Source organism: Anas platyrhynchos, chromosome 11 (genome assembly GCF_047663525.1).
Source record: "Anas platyrhynchos isolate ZD024472 breed Pekin duck chromosome 11, IASCAAS_PekinDuck_T2T, whole genome shotgun sequence".
NCBI lineage: Eukaryota > Metazoa > Chordata > Aves > Anseriformes > Anatidae > Anas > Anas platyrhynchos.
Window position 1 is genome coordinate 6,419,059 of NC_092597.1, and position 21,754 is coordinate 6,440,812.

The 21,754-nt window shown below is 34.6% G+C and overlaps 1 protein-coding gene and 1 long non-coding RNA gene across 6 annotated transcripts in view; one reads left to right on the forward strand and one right to left on the reverse strand.

Annotated features, from left to right (window-relative positions):
* The window catches only part of UNC13C (unc-13 homolog C), a 167,936-nt gene that overhangs the window by 113,694 nt on the left and 32,488 nt on the right, over positions 1-21,754 (forward strand). The window contains exons 20-24 of the mRNA XM_072043348.1: positions 11,462-11,588; positions 12,525-12,621; positions 13,050-13,193; positions 14,164-14,241; positions 15,172-15,249. Coding sequence (XP_071899449.1) covers positions 11,462-11,588; positions 12,525-12,621; positions 13,050-13,193; positions 14,164-14,241; positions 15,172-15,249 — 524 coding nt within the window. The remainder of the gene's footprint in view (positions 1-11,461; positions 11,589-12,524; positions 12,622-13,049; positions 13,194-14,163; positions 14,242-15,171; positions 15,250-21,754) is intronic.
* LOC119718010 (uncharacterized) overlaps positions 11,596-21,754 on the reverse strand; it is a 157,704-nt gene continuing 147,545 nt past the window's right edge. For all 5 annotated transcript variants that reach the window (XR_005268587.2, XR_011811943.1, XR_011811944.1 and 2 more), the window contains 2 exons: positions 13,029-13,163; positions 11,596-12,597 (listed from right to left, as the gene is read on the reverse strand). This is a non-coding gene — a long non-coding RNA (uncharacterized lncRNA). The remainder of the gene's footprint in view (positions 12,598-13,028; positions 13,164-21,754) is intronic.

The following is a 21,754-nucleotide window of genomic DNA, read 5'->3' on the forward strand; positions in this document are numbered from 1 at the left end:
TATTTTTCTCTGCTACAGATAATCTCCTACTAATGGTTTCAGACCCACTCATGAAATTGTGATGACTGCAGAAAAACAAGTAAAAATACCTACATCAAAAAATGCTGAAAATTAAGAATTAAGGGAATAGGCTTAATAAATGATAAAAAAAAAAAAAAAAAAAAAAAAAAAAAAAAAAAGCCTACACATACAATCACACTAATTTTAGACAATTATTAAAACCATCCCTTGAACAGAAATTTGTCAAACCCTAACTAATACATTTCTGTGAAGAAAATATGGCCTTATCTGAACTTCACAAATATTATTTATCTGTTAAATAGAGTTCAGATTTAAATGTGGGAGAAATGCAAAAGAGGATTTTAGCTTCCATCTGATGTCAAGAGTATAGCTAAAATGAACTAAATGGATCAAACCTGAATTTGATTGGAAGATTTTTGCTGTCTAAGCTATGTAATGAAATGTGTTCCAATGGTCTTGTGTGTGGCCCTTTACAGAGTTTCTCTAAAGAAAAAAAAAAAAGGAAAATGACTTTCTCAGAAACCAATTGTAAAGAATTCAATGAACTTTTTACTGACAAACTCATGGTCAACCTTATTATGATGGAAAAGGAATTATAATGTAGAATACTATTTTTACAAAGGAAGTTTGTCTCATCCTTCATATTAAAAAAAAAAAAAAATCTGTTCAGAAGAATAAATGACTTTAAGGGCTATCCAATTTTTTCTTTGCACTACTACAGAAATAGCTAATTAGAATAAGCCAGATATTGTGATTTTTAGGAAAGAAAAACTCACGTTGCCTTCAGTCATGCCTAACTAACAGCAGAACATGTCTACCAGGGATGAAAATAAATGCACGGTTGGATTTAAACTACAGTGCAACTCAACAGGCAGAATGGATAAAAAAAAAAAAAAAAAAACTGTATTCAATGAATATTTTCTGTATTATTCACTCCACAATGTCTAATGTGTTAATGTGGTACTTTGATGATACTGTAGATTTTTGTCATGATAAAGAGAGAAAAGACAAGTTACTAAAGCACCTGTTAATGGGAGAATTGATATGTTCATCTACTGTTGTGTTACTTTAATTTGATAGTTTTATTATTTTAATATTGGAATATTCACACTAAGCGCAACAGAAGAACTTAAAGATAGAAAGAAAGGAAGAAGGAAATTACAGGAGTAGTGATTATAATCTGTATAATGACAGAAGAAGATATAAGAAACCAAATCTAAGGCATAGGTAGAAGAAGAGATTTGCAAACTAGTATTAGAACTCAATGTTCTATAGTCATGTCAGAGGATCAAAAGAACTAGTCTGAGAAAGATAACATTAGGCAGAAGATCACTGATCTCTTTGAGAGTGATCAGTGAAAGCTGATCAGAGCTGAGAAATATGAAGACCAACTGAAAACCACTACTTTGGGTTAGGACATATTCCTGGAAATGTCCGTGATAACATTTTGCTATCTAGACAAGCTGTAAATCAGGAGGCATCAACAGATGAGTGTACAGTAACTGAATGTTCTGATCATACTTACAGGTAACTAGCATAAAGACTAATAAGAATTTCTAACTGCCATTATATTGTCAGGCTTCCATAACTTTGGATGCATAGTTACACTCTGCAGACAGCCACACCTGAGCACTCCTGTGCTTATCAATGTTCTGTACTGCAAGAAGGCAATTCTCTTAAGACCACTCTAACTGCTAAGTGGAGTGTATTTGATCATTTACTTGATCAAGCAATGTTTTGTATTCTGGTTCAGAAGCTAGAACAAGAAGCTCTTAAAGCAGAATTAATCATACAAAATTGGAAGGTTGGGCTGGATAAGGACTTGAAAACAAATATTAATGTAATACCTGATTATTTAGAAAGATGTAAAGAGGATTCATTAGGAGGCACTCGACTATTTAAGTCTATTCCAAATGAGACCCTCTGTATGGCCTTGCCTCTCTCTTGCTGTTGATACTGTCTCTCTGAGAGGAGCAAATGCCATTTTTCTCAGTAAAAATCCCAGGTTACTCTCAGAATCAACAGTGAAACAGTTCCTGTGGAAAAAGAATAAGTAAAGGAAATTGAAATTCATTATAAATTCTGATAAATGTACATACTTCCACTTTCTGTGTTTTCATTCCTAAACAGGAATCTTGATAAATGTAGTCACAAAATATATATCAGCATTCTGCTCCTCTCTCCAGCTTTACTGTTCTTTAAATCATTAATTCTTTCCCTGAATCTTCTGCAAACTGAGTTTGGTTCTGCAATGGATAGTGACAATAAGATCTTTCTCCTTCAATTCTGCAAAATTAGGAGAAGCAAGCCCTTAAATATGGTCATACTCGATCCTCATGTTTTTAATGGAGCTCATCCTCATCATTAAAAAGCATCACATTCTGCTATGCCCAGTCTAGCCTTCCAAGTTATTAATGCAGACTACCATCTGTTCATATGTACAGTTCAGGGCTGTTATCACAACCTCTACCTGATCCAATTTAATATTAATCTTCTCAAGCATCATTTTGGTGTTATAAAATTGATTCCTTTCTGCATCCAACCCAGAGACAATGAAAAAGTCCATCATTTGAAAATTTATCACTGATATGATTTAAAAAAAAATAGTTCAAGATTCTGCTTCTGTTTCTTGTGTGGGGTTTTTTTGTTGTTGTTGTTTGTTGTTGTTTTTTTTTCTCCCACTTTATTAATTCCTACCCACTGCTCACATCAACATAAATTCAGGGAATGAATACATCACAACTTCATCCTCAAACAGAAAATGAATACTGGAACAACTAGTTTACACTCTTATTTTCCCTTTTTCCTGAGAGCAGTGAGAATGGCTGTCCAGGCTATGTCCTCTGACCAGCTGAATGCCTCATCATCTACATCAGGGGATGTAGGGAGCTGCAGCTACTGCTGTGAAGAACTGCTGCTCTTCAGTAGTATTGTCTGACCCTTTTGTAATAGGAGCCAATAGGTGCTAGGAATCAAGCAGCAGCAGTCATTACACCCCTCCATCTTGTCTTCCCCCTTGATTCTTCCCCAGGAACAGTCCAGCCCTCTGTGATGGGCATGGCAGGATGCTAGGAGACTGCTACTGTGAGATGTAGAAGACAGAGGGAACAGCAGTTTCCACAGCAGTGGCCTTTTGCTCAATCACAGTGGCTGCACATCTGTATGAATACTATCGTAGCGTGTTTGCATGTGACGGGGTAGATGGTTGCTGTCAGGGCAAAGAGCTCACTCAATGGGTGAGGAGAAAAATGGGCATCCCAAAGCAGAGATCTGGTCTCCACAGCTGCTGAGATCAGGGCTACAATGTTCCAGGTTGACATGCCTTGCAAACAATAGATTGCACTAAAATCTGGTACTGAATTATTCATTTCATTCTAGATTTTCTTTTGTTTCAGAAATAATTATTATGTTTTGCCTTTGGATAATATTAGAAGTTCTGTGAAAACTTTAACAGATTGATTCCACACTAGTTTTAATTTTCTTTCTGATCTAAGGAGCTTAGGATTATTTTCTTGTGTAGATTCTGCATGGAAAAGGTATCACACATTTCTCTTTGAGAACTGACTTAGAATCATAGAATCATTTAGGTTGGAAAAGACCTCTAAGATGATCTAGTCCAACCTTTAACCTAGCGCTGCCAAGTCCACCATTAAACCATGTCACTGAGCTCTACATCTACATGTATTTTGAAGACCTCCAGGGACAAAGACTCAACTGCTTCCCTGGGCAGACTGTTCCAATGCTTCACAACCCTTTCAGTGAAGAATTTTTTCCTAATATCCAAGCTAAGCCTCCCCTGGCGCAACTTAAGGCCATCTCCTCTTGTCTTATCACTTGGTGCTTGGGAGAAGAGACTGATTCCCACCTTGCTATAGACTCCTTTAAGGTAGGTTTGGCCCTTTTTTTTCTCTCTGCAGGTTATTCATAAGGTAATATGCAAAATTGATTATACATTGTTTTTTAGCATTCAGTTTATACAAGCATACCTGAGTCCATAGGATGTTTACATTTCTGTACTGTTTGGTCTATAAAGTATTCTGTATTTATAGTACAAGCCAATGTGAACAGAGAGAATTCTAACAGCAGTGCAAATTATTTGTTACTGATTTCATATGGTAAGAAATCTTTTCCTTTCCAGGCATGAAGATGCAAAGGTTAAAAGGTGATGAGAGAGAAATGAGAGGAAATTAGACATACAATTTTAGAAGTATCTTTTTTATTCTGTGTCCTCAGAAGTGTGTTTTTCATACTTTTTCTCTGATTTTTGAATAGGTCAGATCAAATGTCCAAAGTTATCCAGTTTTTTAGAAATAGTACATTCTAATTGTTGTTATTATGATAATCTAATTCTGGTAATGGCCAGAAGTCAGTATCAGGATCAGGCCAGAAATGAATTAGCTGTTGTATAGATACAGTGAGAGACAGCCTCAGTCCTGCAGAAGGAGTATTCTGAAGTGTCACGCCATATAAAAATAAAAGAGGATGAAAGTCATTACACCATTTTAGGCACTTAATATAGATTTGTTTTTGTAGTTTTTTGTTGTCCAAAATGGTTACACCATTTGGTGACAGATTTCAAGTCCATTTTCACTCCAACTTAACAATTTACAAAGTTTCTCTTAAGGTAGAATGCACCCTTGTCTTAGAGGAAGACTACAGAGCAGATTTGGGGTGGGGAGGGTGGGGAGGCACAGGTTATGGAAGAGAAAGCAAGGCAGTATCCATCAGAATGCGGGATTTCATGAGGGTATCAAACTATTAAACCTTTTGATTTTAGTGAGTCCCATTCTGTATTCACACACTTTAACAAATAGGATTTATCCTGGTTTCTCCAGAGACCTGAGAGAAGAGTCAAATGTAGCCTCATGGGGAATAGAGGAAGAAAGGGAAAAGGACAAGCTGGTTATAACTGGGTTTAATAATAAACTTTCCACTGGCAGATGGTAAAATTGAATATGATATGACTGGAAGAAGAAGAGAGTTAGAAATGCTTTTCGGTCACTCTTTATTTTTCATTTTAGATGTATTCATTGTGCCAGATGTTGCTGGAGAAAATGCAGTGGATGTCTGACGTCATTATTTAGTCTTAAAGTTGACACTCAGTAATAGCAGTGTATATTGCCCCATATATTTGATAATGAAAGCTCTGGCCCCATTTAATCTTCTTTTATCCACTGAAAATTAATCTTACTGTGAACATTGTTATTAGCTCTTACCCAAGCAGTCACTGATTGTAAATCATTTATGTAACAACTTTTCCCGAAGGCTGCCTACTTCTGAGCAAGATGATTTTGCTAGTCACCATTTTCTAGTGCTACCACAGTACATTGGCAATTAAACAGTATATGATAATTTAAATGAAACCTACAGTGATTAATAACTATGGGTAATTAATTATGGGTAAAATAATACATCACATGTCCCTGTCTTTTCTGTAAACTAGTAAGTTGAGTATGCAAATAAGGGAGATGTGTTCTGTTCAGCTGAAAGGGCTGTATATAAAGACCTAGACATACTGGAGAGAGTCCATTGGAGGGCTACCAAAACGATCAAGGGACCAGAGCACCTCTCCTATGATGAGATGCTGAGAGAGCTGGGACTGTTCAGCCTGGAGAAGAGAAGGCTCAGGGAGTAATCATATCAACGTGCATAAATACCTGAAAGGAGGGTGCAAAGATGAGAGAGCCAGGCTATCTTCAGCCATGCCAGGACAAGAGGGAATGGGCACAAACTGGAATACGGGAGTATTATCTGAACATCAGGAAACTCTTCTGTACTGTGTGGGTGATGGAGCACGAGCACGGGTTGCCCAGAGAGACTGTGGAGTCTCCCTCCTTGGAAATTTTCAAAAGGCTGCTGGACATGGTCCTGAGCAATGTACTCTAGGTGTCCCTGCTTCAGCAGGGATATGGACCAGATGCCCTGCAGAGGTCCCTTCCAACCTAAACTACTCTGTGATGTCATCTCTAGGAGTAGGAAGAAATCTCCATCTTATACCAAAGGGCAGTCAAGATTTCCTCTATATTTTATTAGCCTGGAACACTATTATGCCTCATATTTCTTCTTGTGATTGATTATTGTTCTACACCTGTAAGATGATGCAATTTCACTGCAACTCATATTTCTACAAAAACTAGACTTACACCTTTTTTTCCAGTGTAATTTTATAGCTGGGGGGCAGAAGTAATCAAGAAAAAATTGAGATTTTGCCCCCCCAAAAAGTCACTTGAGGGGGGACCTGTGATTTTTTTGGTGCACTTCAGCATCTGTTGGCGAAAAGGCTCATCCTTCTCATTCCTCCAGGACAGTCCCCTAATACAGGGATTTAGTACAGCAGCTAGGGCTTGAATTTCCCTTTCCTTTTTCTTGAGAGCTTTTTCCTCCTTCTTCTGTCAGAGTGGAGCTGCATAATGCTCACAAAGTGGGGATCCAGTTGCATCTTTTCATGAATTCTGTGAATTAATCACCTTGTGAAACAACTTGCATTTTGTACTTCTTCCTTTCTAGAAGCACTGACCAATGTCATCTTTCTTATTTTTCTTTATCAACTGGAATAAAACCTTAGAGAAAAAGAAACTTGAATATAACAAGCAACCTTCATGATATTTTTAATCTTGCTTAATCCTAAACTTCAAATTAAGCCACTTCATACAAGCTTTCCTCACAGAATCATAGAACATTCTGAGTTGGAAGAGACCCACAAGGATCATTGAATCCAAATCCTGGCTCCACACAGGACCACATAAAAATCAGACCATATGTCTGCAAAAAAACTGTTATTCTCCCAGCCCCAGTTCTATTATGTTGAAGACTCCGTTTTTTACTTTCAGGACTTATCCATGTATGGAGATTAACTAGTGGGTTTGTTTTGTTTTGTTTTGTTTTTTTACTAGATGCACCGTTAAATTTCCCCGTATGGGCAAGTGCATTAGATCTAAACTAAACATTTGATATCTATCCCAGTACTCCTCGGGAGAATAGGATAAATCCATTAAAACTGCTTGTTTCCACATTATCTTTTTACAAACACTTAAACTAACAGCTTTAAGTGCAGTTTCTGGGGTAACAATTAGAGAACGTCTCTGTGTTTTTGCCCTTTCTTGCCATACAGGCTGATCCAGATAAAACACAGGTAATTACTAAAGCCTTGCATTTATCTTGCTGTCTGATTCTTCCTGTTCTGCAATTTGTTCTACTAATTGTTTATAAAATGCTACCATGCCTATTTGGTAGGGTGTTATGCTCAATTTTCAATCTTCTGTCAAGCCAAAGAGCAGAGAATCTAGTCCAAATATTTCCAGTATTAAGCATTTGAAACTTCCACTATATTCTTCCATTCTTCGGAATCAGGGTTTTAATTATTGTCATAGATCTCCTATTGGATAGAATGGACAATTTCTTCTGATCCATTCATAGCTTGTATTTCTTTAGGCTTTCCATGATAAATTTATGTAAAAAGGAAGAATTCCACTAACAGTAAGAAAGCACAGATTAGTTCAGTCCTTGGATGCAAGTGATTATTTCCTTTCACAATCATAGTAGACACGTATACCCAAGGGCAGATTTTTTCTGTTTGTTCTTTGAATATAATTGATCTGTTTATTAAATTTAACTGATGTGATATTGAAGGGCAAAATCTATACTGAGGTTGATCTTATTATTTTCAGTAATGGCATTTTTCTTTGTCTTAGTTGCAAGCAGGACAGAGCAAGTTTATGCTTAATCAGTTTGTTTTCCATCTTTGAATTGTCCTGTTGATAACATAACCATCCACTTCTTTCAGAACTATTTGGGAAGTATTTGATGCTGAGGAATTAATAAATTGATGAGACTAATAAGACAATTTTTCAATAAAGAGTAAAAAACAACTCAATAATATTCAATTAAAATCAAAGTTTACTTGTCAAAATTAATTTGAAATCTTTAGGGTATCATAATGTTTAGTGTAACATAGTAGAGAGAAAATGGAGCAAAGCAGAGGTCTTTGAACAAATGGACTCATTCTGAGAACTCCTACTTGAATATAAATGCGATGTCAATTCAGCTTTTAAAGCAGTCTTCATTATGTCAAGTATTGATTAGCTCAATCCACTACAGGCAAGACAAAAAAAAAAAAAAAAAAAAAAAAAAAAAGGTAAATCCATTTTTTCCTCACAGTTTACAATTAATCCTGCCTTCATTTCTTAGTTTCTGTTCACTGAGGAAATATGATTCTGTGGTTAAGAAATATGTGCACATCCATGTTGCCTTTCATAATTTATATACATCCCCTTAGTAAATTTCATAGTTCCACATTTGTACATTATTAATAACACAGCTTAATTTGTGCATATGTGCATTGCATAAAGATGTTCAAGGTGGAATCCATTACGTCTGTGAAGTGTTCAAAGATATTTTGATGAAAATTTCTGAGCAAATGCAGAGATAAAATTGAGTATGATGCAGAAGTCTCTTATGAAAAGACATATTTTTAAAATGAGAATTAAAAGAGGTTTTTTTTTATTATGTTAGTACTTTAGTATAGTATTTTAGTATTATTTATCAGTTGCAAATCAGTTGTAGGAATTGCAATTAAAAAAAAAAAAAAAAAAAGGAGGTAATGACAGAACAAGTTTTTCAGTCTTAGTTTTCAGTTTATTATATTTACCCTGAAACTAAGAGCCTTTTCAGAAAGGTCGGTAGTATTTCACATTATCAAAACAAATGTAAATTACCCATAATTATCAATTAGTTGTGTCCTGCTCTCTATTTCAGTTAATAACCAGTGACTTCCATTGCCTTTAGCAAAGTATAAAAACACTGAGATGAAATTCTAGTAGAATGTAATGTTAACTTCTAAACCAGTTATGAAATTTAAATTTGCTTTCTTCTTTATCCGTGGCCTGATCCATTACGTTACATTCAGTTATAGTCTTTCAGTTCACTACAATAGTACAGAGATTAAATCTATAGCACTAGATCTCCAAACTGAAAATGTATGGCCTGTGTTGTTTCATATTTGTATTAACTTGTGTGAGTTTTTTTAGAAATTGTGGAAACATCCATGGGTCCTAATCTAAATTCAGAATGGCTACAGTGATGTTCCTATGCTTTCTAACCTACATTCATGGTTATTGTGGATGAACTCATCTAATATCCAGTTAAAATTGTCATGGGCTGACTCTTATGTGCACCTGTCTTACCTGTTCTTTTGTTTCTGTATACTGAAGAAATAATATGTATAGATACCAAATGACTTTTGAGACCATGCAAAGTATTTTCTGATATTCTCATATGTTTATATTAAGATTTTAGTATGTATTTTTCACCTATATGTAGCCACATGTAATATGAGATTATTGAAATATTCTTTCCACAGTATAATAGCCTAGAGAAGGAAGAAAAAAATCACTCAGTTTATCATGAATTACTTTTGTACCCATTTTTAATATAAGTTAGATCTAAACTTCCAAAAGAAAGTTATACCCTCCTGGACAAATTTGCCCATCACTCGTAGCATCTGATTACTTGAAATGAAATAAACATTTGCATGGTTTGTGATACTACAGCATTCTTAAGTTGCATTGTGTAAACTAATAACTCATTCGTGTAAAACTCAAATGAAAAAATACTATTCGTTTCAGAATTTCCACTTTATTGGGAATGCAATAAGAGATTTTTCTTAATTTAAAAAATAGATGTATAAATAATTTGATAAGATAGTCGTTCTCAAAGACTGGTCTCACATATAAGAACTACCTATTATTGAGCAAATGTTTGGTAATCTAGCTATCTACACTAACAGTTTGCGGAAAAATTCCTACCAGAACAGAAAAATAAGATTCTTCAAGTGTGTAGAACGTAAGAACCATGAGAGCAGGCATAAATCTTTCTCTGTGGTTCTGTTTAAAGCTAGAAAACAATAATCATGCTAGGGAGAATTTGTAATACTCTCAAATGCAATGTTTAGACAGAAGCTGATTTACTGTTTTTTCTTTAGAGTAATGAAAAGGTAATAAAGGTGCAAATGCTAACACAATGTTAAAAAGGCAGTAAGAGCCCCTGGGAGTATTTCATAAAATGATTCACACAAAACCGTAATTCAGTGCATAACATGCTTCTAAAACTTTTTTTTTTCCCTTTGGAAGGGGGCAGAGAGAGGGTGTTACAGTACTGTGATATTAATGAAGTATTGGTGTAACATAATAAAAAAAATAAAAAGTTCCTGTTAATGTACCTGGTCAGATCTGAAAAACGGAGAATGTTTCACAGAAAGGTGATTTGAAAGAGGTGAAATGTTTATGCATAATATTTACAAAATAATGTTATTCCTGGTGGGCATCTGTACTAATTCACTTTTTAAGTGAGCAGAAATAAGAGATTTTTGGTTTAAGGAAGAATGTGAAAGTGACAAGACACTTCAAACACATGCCATCTGTGGAGATTTTAGGCAGCTGTGTGCAGTAAGTAAAGGAAAGATTACTCTGCTCAAGATTTGTGAATCCACAGTTTCCTGCTGTGGGAAAAGGAAATGAAAGACTTGAGCAAGGATAAAGTGCCTGCTAGCTAACAAAATGAAAGAATGGAGTTGATGTTCAAGGTCTGAAGTGGATGGATAGAAAAGAATGTGGAGCACAGTGGAAAGGCTAAAATAAGGGTCATAATCTTGGAAGAAATATAGATATTTGTTACAAAAATAGCCTTTAAAAATACAGGAAGTGGAAGTGGTTAGGGGAGAGAATTTAGACGAGCTTCAAGGTGTGAGTCCTTCCTTGACCTGGTCTTCTTCTCTCAGGTTTCTTATGAAACAGGAAGTTAGTGAATAAAAAGTTCCAGATACAATTGCTCCAAAGTAGCAGGTGGCTTCATTACTCCTGCAATTATCTTCATACCCATTATGTTAAAAATAGGAAGCCATTGAAAAGGTGGAGAAGCCCATTTGATTATCTTCAAATCCATTTTATTAAGGCAGTTTTTCTACTTATGCCATCTATAAATCACATGCAAAGTTCTCTCCTCTTTCTCATTCTTAACTGAATGTGATAAATGCAGCCCATTTGCAAATGCAGAATTTGCAGATAGGACTGGCACGTACAGCTGTTACTGCATTTTGTTACTATACAGCTTTTTATGGAATTTGTAACAACCAAAGAATCTAAATAACAGAGTCAGTAAACTTGTGAGGTTTTCTCACTGCAGCAAAGAGAGCTGAAAATCCTAAATTGTAGTTTGGTCAGTTTCTGTTTTGTTTTGTTTTGTTTTTGTGTGTTTGTTTTTTCTTAAGGGTACTCAGAAACTCCACAGTTGCTACTACCTCAAAAAAAAACAAAAAATCAAACCAGTTGGGCTTTAAAATGCAAGTACGGCATTGTTATTGTATCAATAGTGCATTGAGACACAAGAATGTTATTTACTGTCAAAATGTTATTAAATACTTTTATTTCAACTCCTTCTATTGCAGAACATGAAAAGCAGCAGTTATGCAAGAGCACGGATTACATGAATTTGCACTTCAAAGTGAAATGGTTTTATAATGAGTATGTGCGAGAGCTCCATGCTTTCAAGGATGCAGTGCCTGAATACTCTCTGTAAGTAGTGTGTAGGGAAGTATCCCATGAGTTTGGGCTTGGTGCAATTTATTTTCTTCAAAAATTTATGCTCAAGTTTGTGCAAGATATCAAAAGGTGTAGCACTAATAATTTTAAATATACTTTTTTTCACTTCATCCTTTTTAATTCTTCATTCTGTAAAATTAATTCTTAAAACTGTTAATAGTTAAGTTTCCTGAGTAAGGAAATGAACTACTTACTTCCTGAGTAAGGAGGAAAATGTGAGAACAGCAGCAATATTAGTTCTTGACCCCTGCATTCATTTCATACACAAATCTGGATCAAGATACAAAACTAATGGGATACATTACTGAGATTATTGTCACTGCAATTGATTAATATTTATCTGCTGTTTTCATTTTCACCTTTCCTTCTGAAATTAATATATTCAACCGTCCACTTTTGTATGAGCAATATTTATTTACAGTCTTTAATCTTCAGCAAGTTTTCTGGTTTGCCAAAAGGATTGGGCAGCTTTCACTGCTTCAAAAAAATCTAAGTAAATTGAATAAGAATTGAACAGCTGACATTTTATTAAAGAAAACCTTTCTCCACATTATTTCACATGCAAATAACAACAATAAAAAAAGTTTAAAAAGAAGCAATACTGAAAAAAGAGACATTTTAAAATAAATATGAATATGATCCCCTGCAAAATATGGGTGCATCTGTCTGATGGCAACTGCAAATTCTACATCATTGGGGTAGACCATTTAGAATAGTGTGGAGATGAAGCCTGAAAGACATTTTGGTAGCAACAGTACCTTTGGTGACATTTTTTTTCTAGGATTAAAAGACTTTTTGGCAACTAGAACAAATATGGAGGCATAAAGTGCCAAACTGCTGGGTGGGGTGGCACCTCTTCTCTCAGGATCTTTATGGAATGTACTTTACAAGATTGTTTTTAATATTCAGGTGGTTTGAACCATTTGTCATTCAGTGGCTGGATGAAAATGAGGATGTCTCAATGGAGTTTCTTCATGGAGCACTAGAAAGAGACAAAAAAGATGGGGTGAGTCCTTATTTTTTAAAGCAAAGAAAAAGAATGTACTAAGGCAACACAATTATTTAGTACTGCAAAACCAGAAGTACACTTGATCCTGCAGTATGCTCATTAGGCCTCCCAAAATAAAGTGTCAGTAACAATACTTAAAAGATAACCCTATGAATAAACTCCTGCTCCAATTCCATCTGCCTAAATTCCTCATAGATTTCAGTCTATAGCTTTACTAACAATTATGTGATACTGATGTCATGAAAGAGAATTTTGATTTTACTTCTAAGGGGACTGAAAGTAACATAAAGGTAAAAAATCACAATTCTCAGTACTACCAGTAAGATTTTATTTATTTGTTACTTATTCTGATTCTAGGAGGAATTTCAAAAACAGTTATACATTTCAAACAAGTATTAACTCACTTGAATGTCTTCTTTCTCTAGTTTCAGCAAACATCAGATCATGCCCTTTTTTCTTGTTCTGTGGTTGATGTCTTCACGCAGCTCAATCAAAGTTTTGAGATTATCAGGAAACTGGAGTGTCCTAATCCAGAAGCACTGTCTCATTTAATGAGAAGATTTGCAAAGGTAGGTTAAAATCAGTGCATCTCACATAAATTTAAGAGAGTGCCATTGTGTTGACATTGTACTTAAAAGCTAATTCCGGTGTTATTCAAAAGCAATCCCTTCTAGCTGTGACTAGAAATACATACTGCCTGGTTTGTTCTTAAAACACTATTTTCATCTACTTTCACAAAATCATTTACCAGTTTATGAAATTATATCCTGAGATTTCATATGTATGTATTGCTTATATAGTCAATTATTATTTTTGCTAAGTACTGATTACTATCCAAATAATAGAGCAGCTCAGAGAAATGTTACTAATTAGTCAGTGCAAGGGAAGGTAAAATTCAAGGTATGGCAATAAAGCATTGTTGGTTGGAGCCCTGAGGTGGTAGTTCTTATTCACCTGCTGCTTGATAAACTTAACTTAGGCCAGCTGTCTATTTGGATTGCAGTGCTTCCTCCCAAGTTTCGTATTTCCAATATAGCTGTGATTTCTTTAAAATAGCTTGCATTTACTTCTATTCCTGTGTTTTCGTTGCAACATTTTTCCATTTGCAAAGTTCTTATTTACATGGTTATTGCAAACTAAGCTCATATTGCTAAGCTTTGAAAAGTGCTCTCTTGGTCTTATTTTTCCATTATATTTTTAATCTATGCATTGTCACCCTAGAGGATTTTTGAGTTTGCTACTCTTCCATTACGTATGTAGCACACTGCAAAGGACTAGAGCCTTCAGTGCTTCTCAAAATCAGTATGACAACAATAGTCCCTCTAGTATTGAGGATTACATTCCATTAAGAACAAAATACCATCTGCCATGCAAGGATTTGAAAATGTGTTCACAGGATTGTTTAAATTAAATCTGAAATTAAATAAAATATACAGAATATTTAAGCAGTTGTAAAATCTATAGCTTCTACAAACCTCTTTATGTTCACTTTTTGTTTTGCATGATGATACCATTTAAAACTTTCTTCTCCTCTCCTAGACTATCAACAAGGTGCTGCTTCAATATGCTGCAATTATTTCAAATTGCTTCAGCTCATATTGTGATAAAGAAAATGTGGTGAGTAAAAATCTGTGTTCTGTTTCTGCCTAGATTCCTTATACAATGGCATACTCCAAAAGTAAAAGTGGTGAATATACATTCTCATCTTTTCTTTTTCAAATTTTCCAAGGAAAAAAAAAATCCATTTGAGTTTTCATTTTGCACTGTCTTGCTTCTCTTATCAGTGATATTCATGGAGGAGTTTGTAAGATCATTATTTCTTGTGAAGGGAGTGTGTGCAGACTTTTCTGCTACTATCACTCTGTGCTTTCTCCATGCAGCAGTGAAAAGAAAATCCTGCCTATTCACAAATATTTTGACAAAAAAAAAAATATAATATATATATATATATATATACACACACACACACTTCTGGAATAATATTCTGTTATTAAAAGAATTATGTGTTGTTTTATTCACATAGTTATACATCAGCCATTTTCTAAGTTACAAAGCTGTCACAGTTTTCTGCAAAGACTGGGTCTAGGAACCAGTCTCTCCCCCATCTATTTTCACTCTCAAAGTACTTTGGTTGTTATTATATATGTTCTAAAGTAGATAATAATGTATGTGATTAATCCTCAAAATGTAATTATATCAATTATGACTAGCAATTACATGGCATGTAAGGTTCAGAATGTGAAACGCTGAGATCTGAAATCTGCCCAGCTGGTTGGGAGAAGGTATACAGTCTCCTGGGGGGAGACATTGTCTTAAGGGCATAATAGACAGTCACTGGCTGTGTGGGTTTGCTGGCTGGGCAAAGAGGAGTGTGAAATAAGGAAGGAGAGGCAGCAGAGCTCAGGAAACACAGATTTGCCTCTAAGAACCTAACTGCATGAATGTAGGTCTGCTGAAGAACTTGCCTTTAGCCTAGAGACTATGAATGCACGTATTCATGCGTAAAAGAAATATACCTATTTTGCACATTTTGTGTTTTCTTTGTAGTCCTGTATCTTGATGAACAACATTCAACAGTTACGAGTCCAGCTTGAGAAAATGTTTGAGTCCATGGGAGGGAAGGAGGTGAGTTGTATTTTTTTCCAGGATCACTCAAAGTTCCTTAGAGATCATTAGCACCATGTTTTCAACCCACTAACAGCCTTCACTTCTGCTTGCAAAGAAAATCAGAATTTCAAAAACAGTATATGCAGAACTATTTAATGCCCTGGCAATGCCAGAAAGACCTAGCATTATTTCACAGAAATATGCTAATGATCTGTAAAGTTCTATCAGCACTGAGTGTTTTGTGTTGTAATCTGTACTGTCAGCTTTACTTTAACATTTGTATCGGACCATACTTTGCTTTTTTATGTATTGGTATGTTTTGCTTGTATCTGAAAATTTTGCAAAATATGTGCCTTGTGCTTTGTCTGTAATGTGTCATGTCTTTGTCTAATGCCTCTGACTTGCAATCCACTGAGCAGAAGAAAGAAGGAGAGAGATTCTCTTATGAGGTTTGTGATAGTAAGCATCTTTTATTATTCCTGAACATACATGTATTTTCTAAGGCTAAGAACAGTCACATTTCCTACTAATCCCCATTGATGTATTTGTGTAATTCCCTATGAACTAAAATAAAAAAGAGCTATGCTTGGGCTTTCAGTTGACACTCTAAATTGAGATGTTTTACTAGGCAGATACTGTGAAGTCTTTCAGAATTTCTAAAAAGCTATGAAAATATTTTTAAGTGCACTTTTCAATATCTGAGGGCTTACTTCTGTCCAAGACTAGGCACTATTTCAGCAAGAGCTGCTACTCAACAGTCCAGAAAATGCTTGGCTTTATCTCCTTCTATATACATTAAGACTTTAAAAGTGCCTGAAGTCCAGTCAACAGGAAAGGGGCATAAATATGTGTTTGAGTACTTGCTGATTCTAGTCTTTAACTCACATGTTGAATGAGCAAATGTATGAATGAGAATTACAGTTCTACACTTATAGAAATCCCTTTGGCTAATCAGAATAAATGCTAATATATTCTTTTTTTTTGAATTATTACCATTTTGGTGATGAAATAGCATTGATTTTGAAAGCCTGGCTGTTGTTTTTTGTTTGTTTGCTTGTTTTGTTTTAGTTAAATAGCACAAAAAAAAAAAACAAGATAGCAAATGGTTGCCTGGCCAACTGCTAGTCTTCTACATGAATACTTCAAAATTGCCATATGTATTTATTTAAAAAAATACACGCTTATTTGACTAATGTATCAGAAAACATTTTAAAATGCTCAAGATCTCAATCTATTGGAACTCACCTTCTGTAGGTGTGTACATGTGCTTGCAGATAACAGTCATAATTGTTTCTGACTCCTTCTTACAGTAACTATTATCTGTATTTTTAACTGCCTGTTTTGAAAGCTAAGAAATTAACATCTTTTCAAGACACAGAAACCTGCTTTCTTGTTAAAAAGCAATATTTACATCATGAATATACTATCCTTATTATCACTATCTGGCTTGAAGAAAATAAGTTACAAATATATCAACTTTTTCTTGAGACAAGTTTGGTACTTTCTTAAACCTTAGAACTAATGTGTTAGAGAACTGGAAAACACACAGTTTTTGTATTAGAACATTAACAGCAGGGCTCTGCAGAGGTAAAATATGCCCCCATTTCCTGCTCACTGGACAGTAATAAATAGCAGGTTCCAGATGAATCTCCCAAATAAAGGGATACCGGTTTTTTTGTTTGTTTGTTGTGTTGTTTGTGTTTTTTTTGAAGACCCAGTGAGCAACAAAGACTAACTTATATTTTTTAAAAAGAGCATGGTGCTATGGTAACATTAACACATTAATAAAAATAAATAGGCCTTTAAAATCTGCTCCTGGAGGGGCAGAATTAATATGCAATATTTAAGAAAAACAGCTGTATTGAAAAGTCCAAAATAAACATTTCCTCATCTTTATACATTTTAACAAATAAAAAAACAACAAGTTTAATTTTCTTAAAAATATATTTACAGCACTTTCAGTCTCCTCGCTAATCTCTTATATGCATCTTAGGGTGGAATTTCATTCCAAAACCTGATCAGCACTGGGCTTTGACCTGAATGGGGAAAGTGGCTGGGATGTTGCTGCTGGCGGCATAGTGAACCACAGAACACTTGGCCCCTGCAGCCTACATTCAAGGTTTTGTTTGTTTCTCATTAGGGCAGTTTCTTGCAGAGAAGTACATTCATGTTCTTTTTTTTTTTTCATTCATATCCAAGTGCCCCTAAAGTATCTGTCCTCCAACTGGAATAGATAATCCCCTAGACATTCCAGGACCATAAATGCTAATGGCCAATTTGCCTTGTTAAACTAGTATTTAAAGCCAGAAATTAAGCAGCTTCCTTACAAGGGAAAGTAGTTACAGTTTTTGCTTGTGGAGGGCAAAAAAATGGCAGATAATTTTAGCAGAATAAATTATATCTCAGTTAAAAGAAAACTAATTCTAAGAAAAATTAAATGTTGTTAATGTCCTCGGTGCCACATTATGAGCAGTCAAAATACCACAATCAAATGACAGTCCCTATATTCAGATTAGGCTTACTACATATTGCAGGACAGGGAGCTGTATAAACAGAGAAAAAGACTAGGCTGTCTGCTCTCCTGCCATTAAAATAAAATAGTCTGAACAAAATGAGTTTCTTCATTAACTCTTCTCGTCTGCTGTAGCCTAACGGGGAAGAATTCTACAGGATTATATGAATGAGAGCAGTTTGCTATAATAAAGGTACTAAAGTAGGATACAACCCACTGTTCTTTTTGGTCAAGTCAGTGACAAAATAGTGGAAACAGACTATCATAATGTAGAATTTTGTTTTGTCCTCCAGTTTGTTTAGTCTAAAAAAGAGTGCTTATATCTCCACTAATTCATTCTTTTGTGTTCGACACACTGGGAGCTGATAAAAGGGAAAGAAAAAAGAACTAATATTTGTTTTGCTTTTCCCCACATGGCAGAATACAGTAAAATTGAGCTATATCAATTAGCTGTTTTTTATTAAAACATAAAAATAAAAATTGAAAGCAAAGTAGATTATGTGCAACAGTATTATATCAAGTATGGGCAAATCATATTTCCACTCCAGTAACTTTAGCTCCAACTTTACAAGCAATGCTCAGGAATTCCTATGGAAGTCTGTATGTGGGACTCGAAACTTTGATAGGATGACAAATGCCCAGACCCATAACATATTTAGGCAGAATACTTCTAGTGTCCAAATTGTATTCACCTTACCTAGCCAGTCAGCTGGGGGAATCTGTCATTGAAGTGATAGGTCTGATAAATAGCTGTCTCTTTCCTAGATGTAAATTTTTTACTTTTTGTTTTTGTTTTTCTGAACAGAGGTAACAAGGTAGTCCCATTAGGAAAGTATAAGCAAACTATGCTGTGAAATTCCAGATAAATGCAGATGAATGGAATTAAGATTAGAGAGGTTCCAATTAATTCATGCAAAAGTAATTTTCATCTCTGTAGTTTCCTATGGAAACAAATTTGCCATTAAGAAGATTACGTCTGTGCATTACATTACAGCATAGAATAGCTCCATTTAACACGTTATATAAAAAGCAGCCAAATTCATCAGAACTTTAACTCATTTCCAAGGTTTTTGTAGCATTAAAAAAAAAAAAAAAAATCATAGCTTTAAGCAGCATTTAGAAGCAATTATGTACAAACATTTTTAAAAATATTTTCATCTGCTCAACAAAGCTATTATTTGCTTTTATTTAGCATGAAGTATAAGTTGAAGTACTAAATATCAATTAAATAATCCATAATTAACAGATCGTATGAAGTGTGCCAACAGACTAAGTTTTGTGTTCTGTTGTGGGTAAAATTAAAAAAAAAAAAAAAAAACTATTATTTAAGATGGGGAACAAATTAAAATAATAATAATTTAAAAATATATATTTGTGAAGACAAATCTTTATAAATACATATATTTATAAAAATATAAATATATTTATATTTTTATTTAAATGTTTATAAATAAATTTATACATTTTATTTATATAAGAAAGACAGAAAAGTATGGTCTACACATTAACAGGTTAGTAGCATTTCACCTACTCAAATAAAATGTGTCCTTAAAAACAAAATCCAGATTTTGACAACTAGCAGCCTACCGTGATATTTGAAGACTAGCCCACATATGTCATAAATTGTAAATGCAACACAAAAAGCTGAGATAAACAGTCTTTCCTCTCTAGCAATTCTTAAATTAGTTATGACACTTTAATGATGTCTTCTTTCCTTCAGCAGTAATCTGTTCAATTAGGGCTTTCTTTTTTCTTTTCCTAAAAAATTTATTCAGCATGTTGGATTTTTTTTTTAATTTTCACTCTATAGGAGCAGGCAAGACTTGAAGAAAAAAAGTCCTCAATACTTTATGTATATCCTCATATGACATAATCTTCAATGCCGATTATCATTCTCTTTTGCCTACCTTTCCTTCTAGATGATTGCAAAGTAGCGTAACATTAGGACTAGGTTAGCCCTAAAATTCATCGTCTGTCTGGGTAGCTGAGAGTTCTGCAGCTGAGCATTTTAGTATCTATTTTCTTAAACTGCTACTAATAAAAATTCCATTTACCTGAGTTCTTACACATTTCCCTTCCCCACTCTGCACTATCAGATTTGCAGTTTTCCAACAGCAGATGAGCTTGTGAAATGGTTGTTTTAATTATTACTCTCTTGTTAGGAAGCAATACTAGTCAACAATGCTCAGGACTTTTCTTGGTCACTGGATAAAGGAACTCACCTCTGCATTACTGATCTGCCGCACTGGGAAACTTATTTCCTTTACATAGTGGCTTTGAAAACTATGTGTTATTGTCTCAAGTAGTAAGTGTTGTTATGTCAACCTGTGTAAGTCTCACTTCTTTAAGCTAAACCATTTGCACATTCCGATAGTGCATTTCCCACACTTTTGTGAGAATAAGCAAACCTGGTAAAAAGTGCCTTAGCAGGAGTTGTTCACATCATTGCTGAAATATTAGATCTTTCAAAAGCACAAACAAACAAACAAAAAAATCCTTTATGAGCTTTTTGTGATTTTATGCTGTCAGCTCTGTCATTTTTGCAGAATGCAGACGTGTAGTGAATTGCAACTTTATAGAATATTTAAGAGGGAAACAGTAGCAGTTTCTGCTTCCACTGAAATTCCTTTTTTATTCTCCAAAACTTATTGTTTTGTTTTTTGTTTGTTTGTTTGTTTGTTTTTAAGGCATCACAGCTGAACCTATTTTTTAAATTAACAAATCAGTGGATTAATTTATGTTTCAAAGATAAGACATACAGAAGAAAACCCATAAAAATTAGTTTGTGATGTGCAGTGGTACCAAAAGCTATGTCTTATCTTCACTGCACCAAGGCCATTCTAAAGCCATCTTTACCAATAGTAAAGGACTTTCACAGTACAGAACCTAGTAGTCCATAGTCATTTCATATCAGACAAAAAGTGGCTCATAGCTGAGGTATATTTGGATGGTGCCAGACAAGGACTGATGCCTGAGGACCCTCTGATTTGCCCTGGGAACTCACTGACACACGGAGGAGACATGGTAAATGAAAAGTGCACATCTTAGTTTTGGTGAAGAACTCAAGTTGTCCTGTGTTTAAATAATAATAAATAAAAACAAAACAAAACAAAAAAACAGTGGTACTCAAAAATATTGTTAACAGCCTGCATACCTCTTTATATTCCACTGCTCCCTGTGACACTGCATTAGTAAGCATGAACATGTGTGTTCACAAGGCTGGATGTCCTTCCAGCTGCCTCCAACTGTGCACACAAACTCGTTTGTGTAATTTGTGAGCACAAAGCCCTCTAAAACTTTAAGTGCTTGCATGCATCTTTCTATAATGTGTGTTTTGTTGACAATATGATATTAGTAATTGATCCTTCTATTGTTGACCAAACTAAGTCCAATTTCAGGTGAATTTAGCAAATGTATTTTGGGGTTTTCACAACAACCTCTGATAGAAAATAACTACATTGACCTAGTAAAAAGATTATTCTCTAGCTTGTACATAATGTGGTAAGAAAATTAGAGTCTTCTGCCTGCCCAGTATTCTGTGTTTTCTTTAAAGTGATGTTCAATGTGATGTTCAATTTAATGTTCAATGTGAATGCATTTGCATTCATTTTTATTTTTTTCTTTTGTTAAATGTGTTAATATTCTAGTGGAGTTCTGTAGTTTATGGTTTGTATGCATCCTACCAAAGGAGGTGTTATAATTCCCTTGTTAAACACATCTTCTGGAAAAATTGCTGCCTTCATTAGTCAACTCTAGCTTTGCTAACTAATACAGACGTTTCAGTAAAATTAGTTTTTCAGTCTCTGCTTTTCATATGAAGGAAAGCAATCACTTTAAGTGTTTGAACTGTCAGAGTTTATCTGCCAGGGAAATTACTAAGACATGAAGTGGAGAAGCAACAGAACCTCTCACAATGCAAAATAAATAAAAACAAAGTATTCACAGTGTTAAAATAGTAGCTTCTCAGATTAGAAAAGTGCTACACATCACTATATTCTAAAGGACATACAG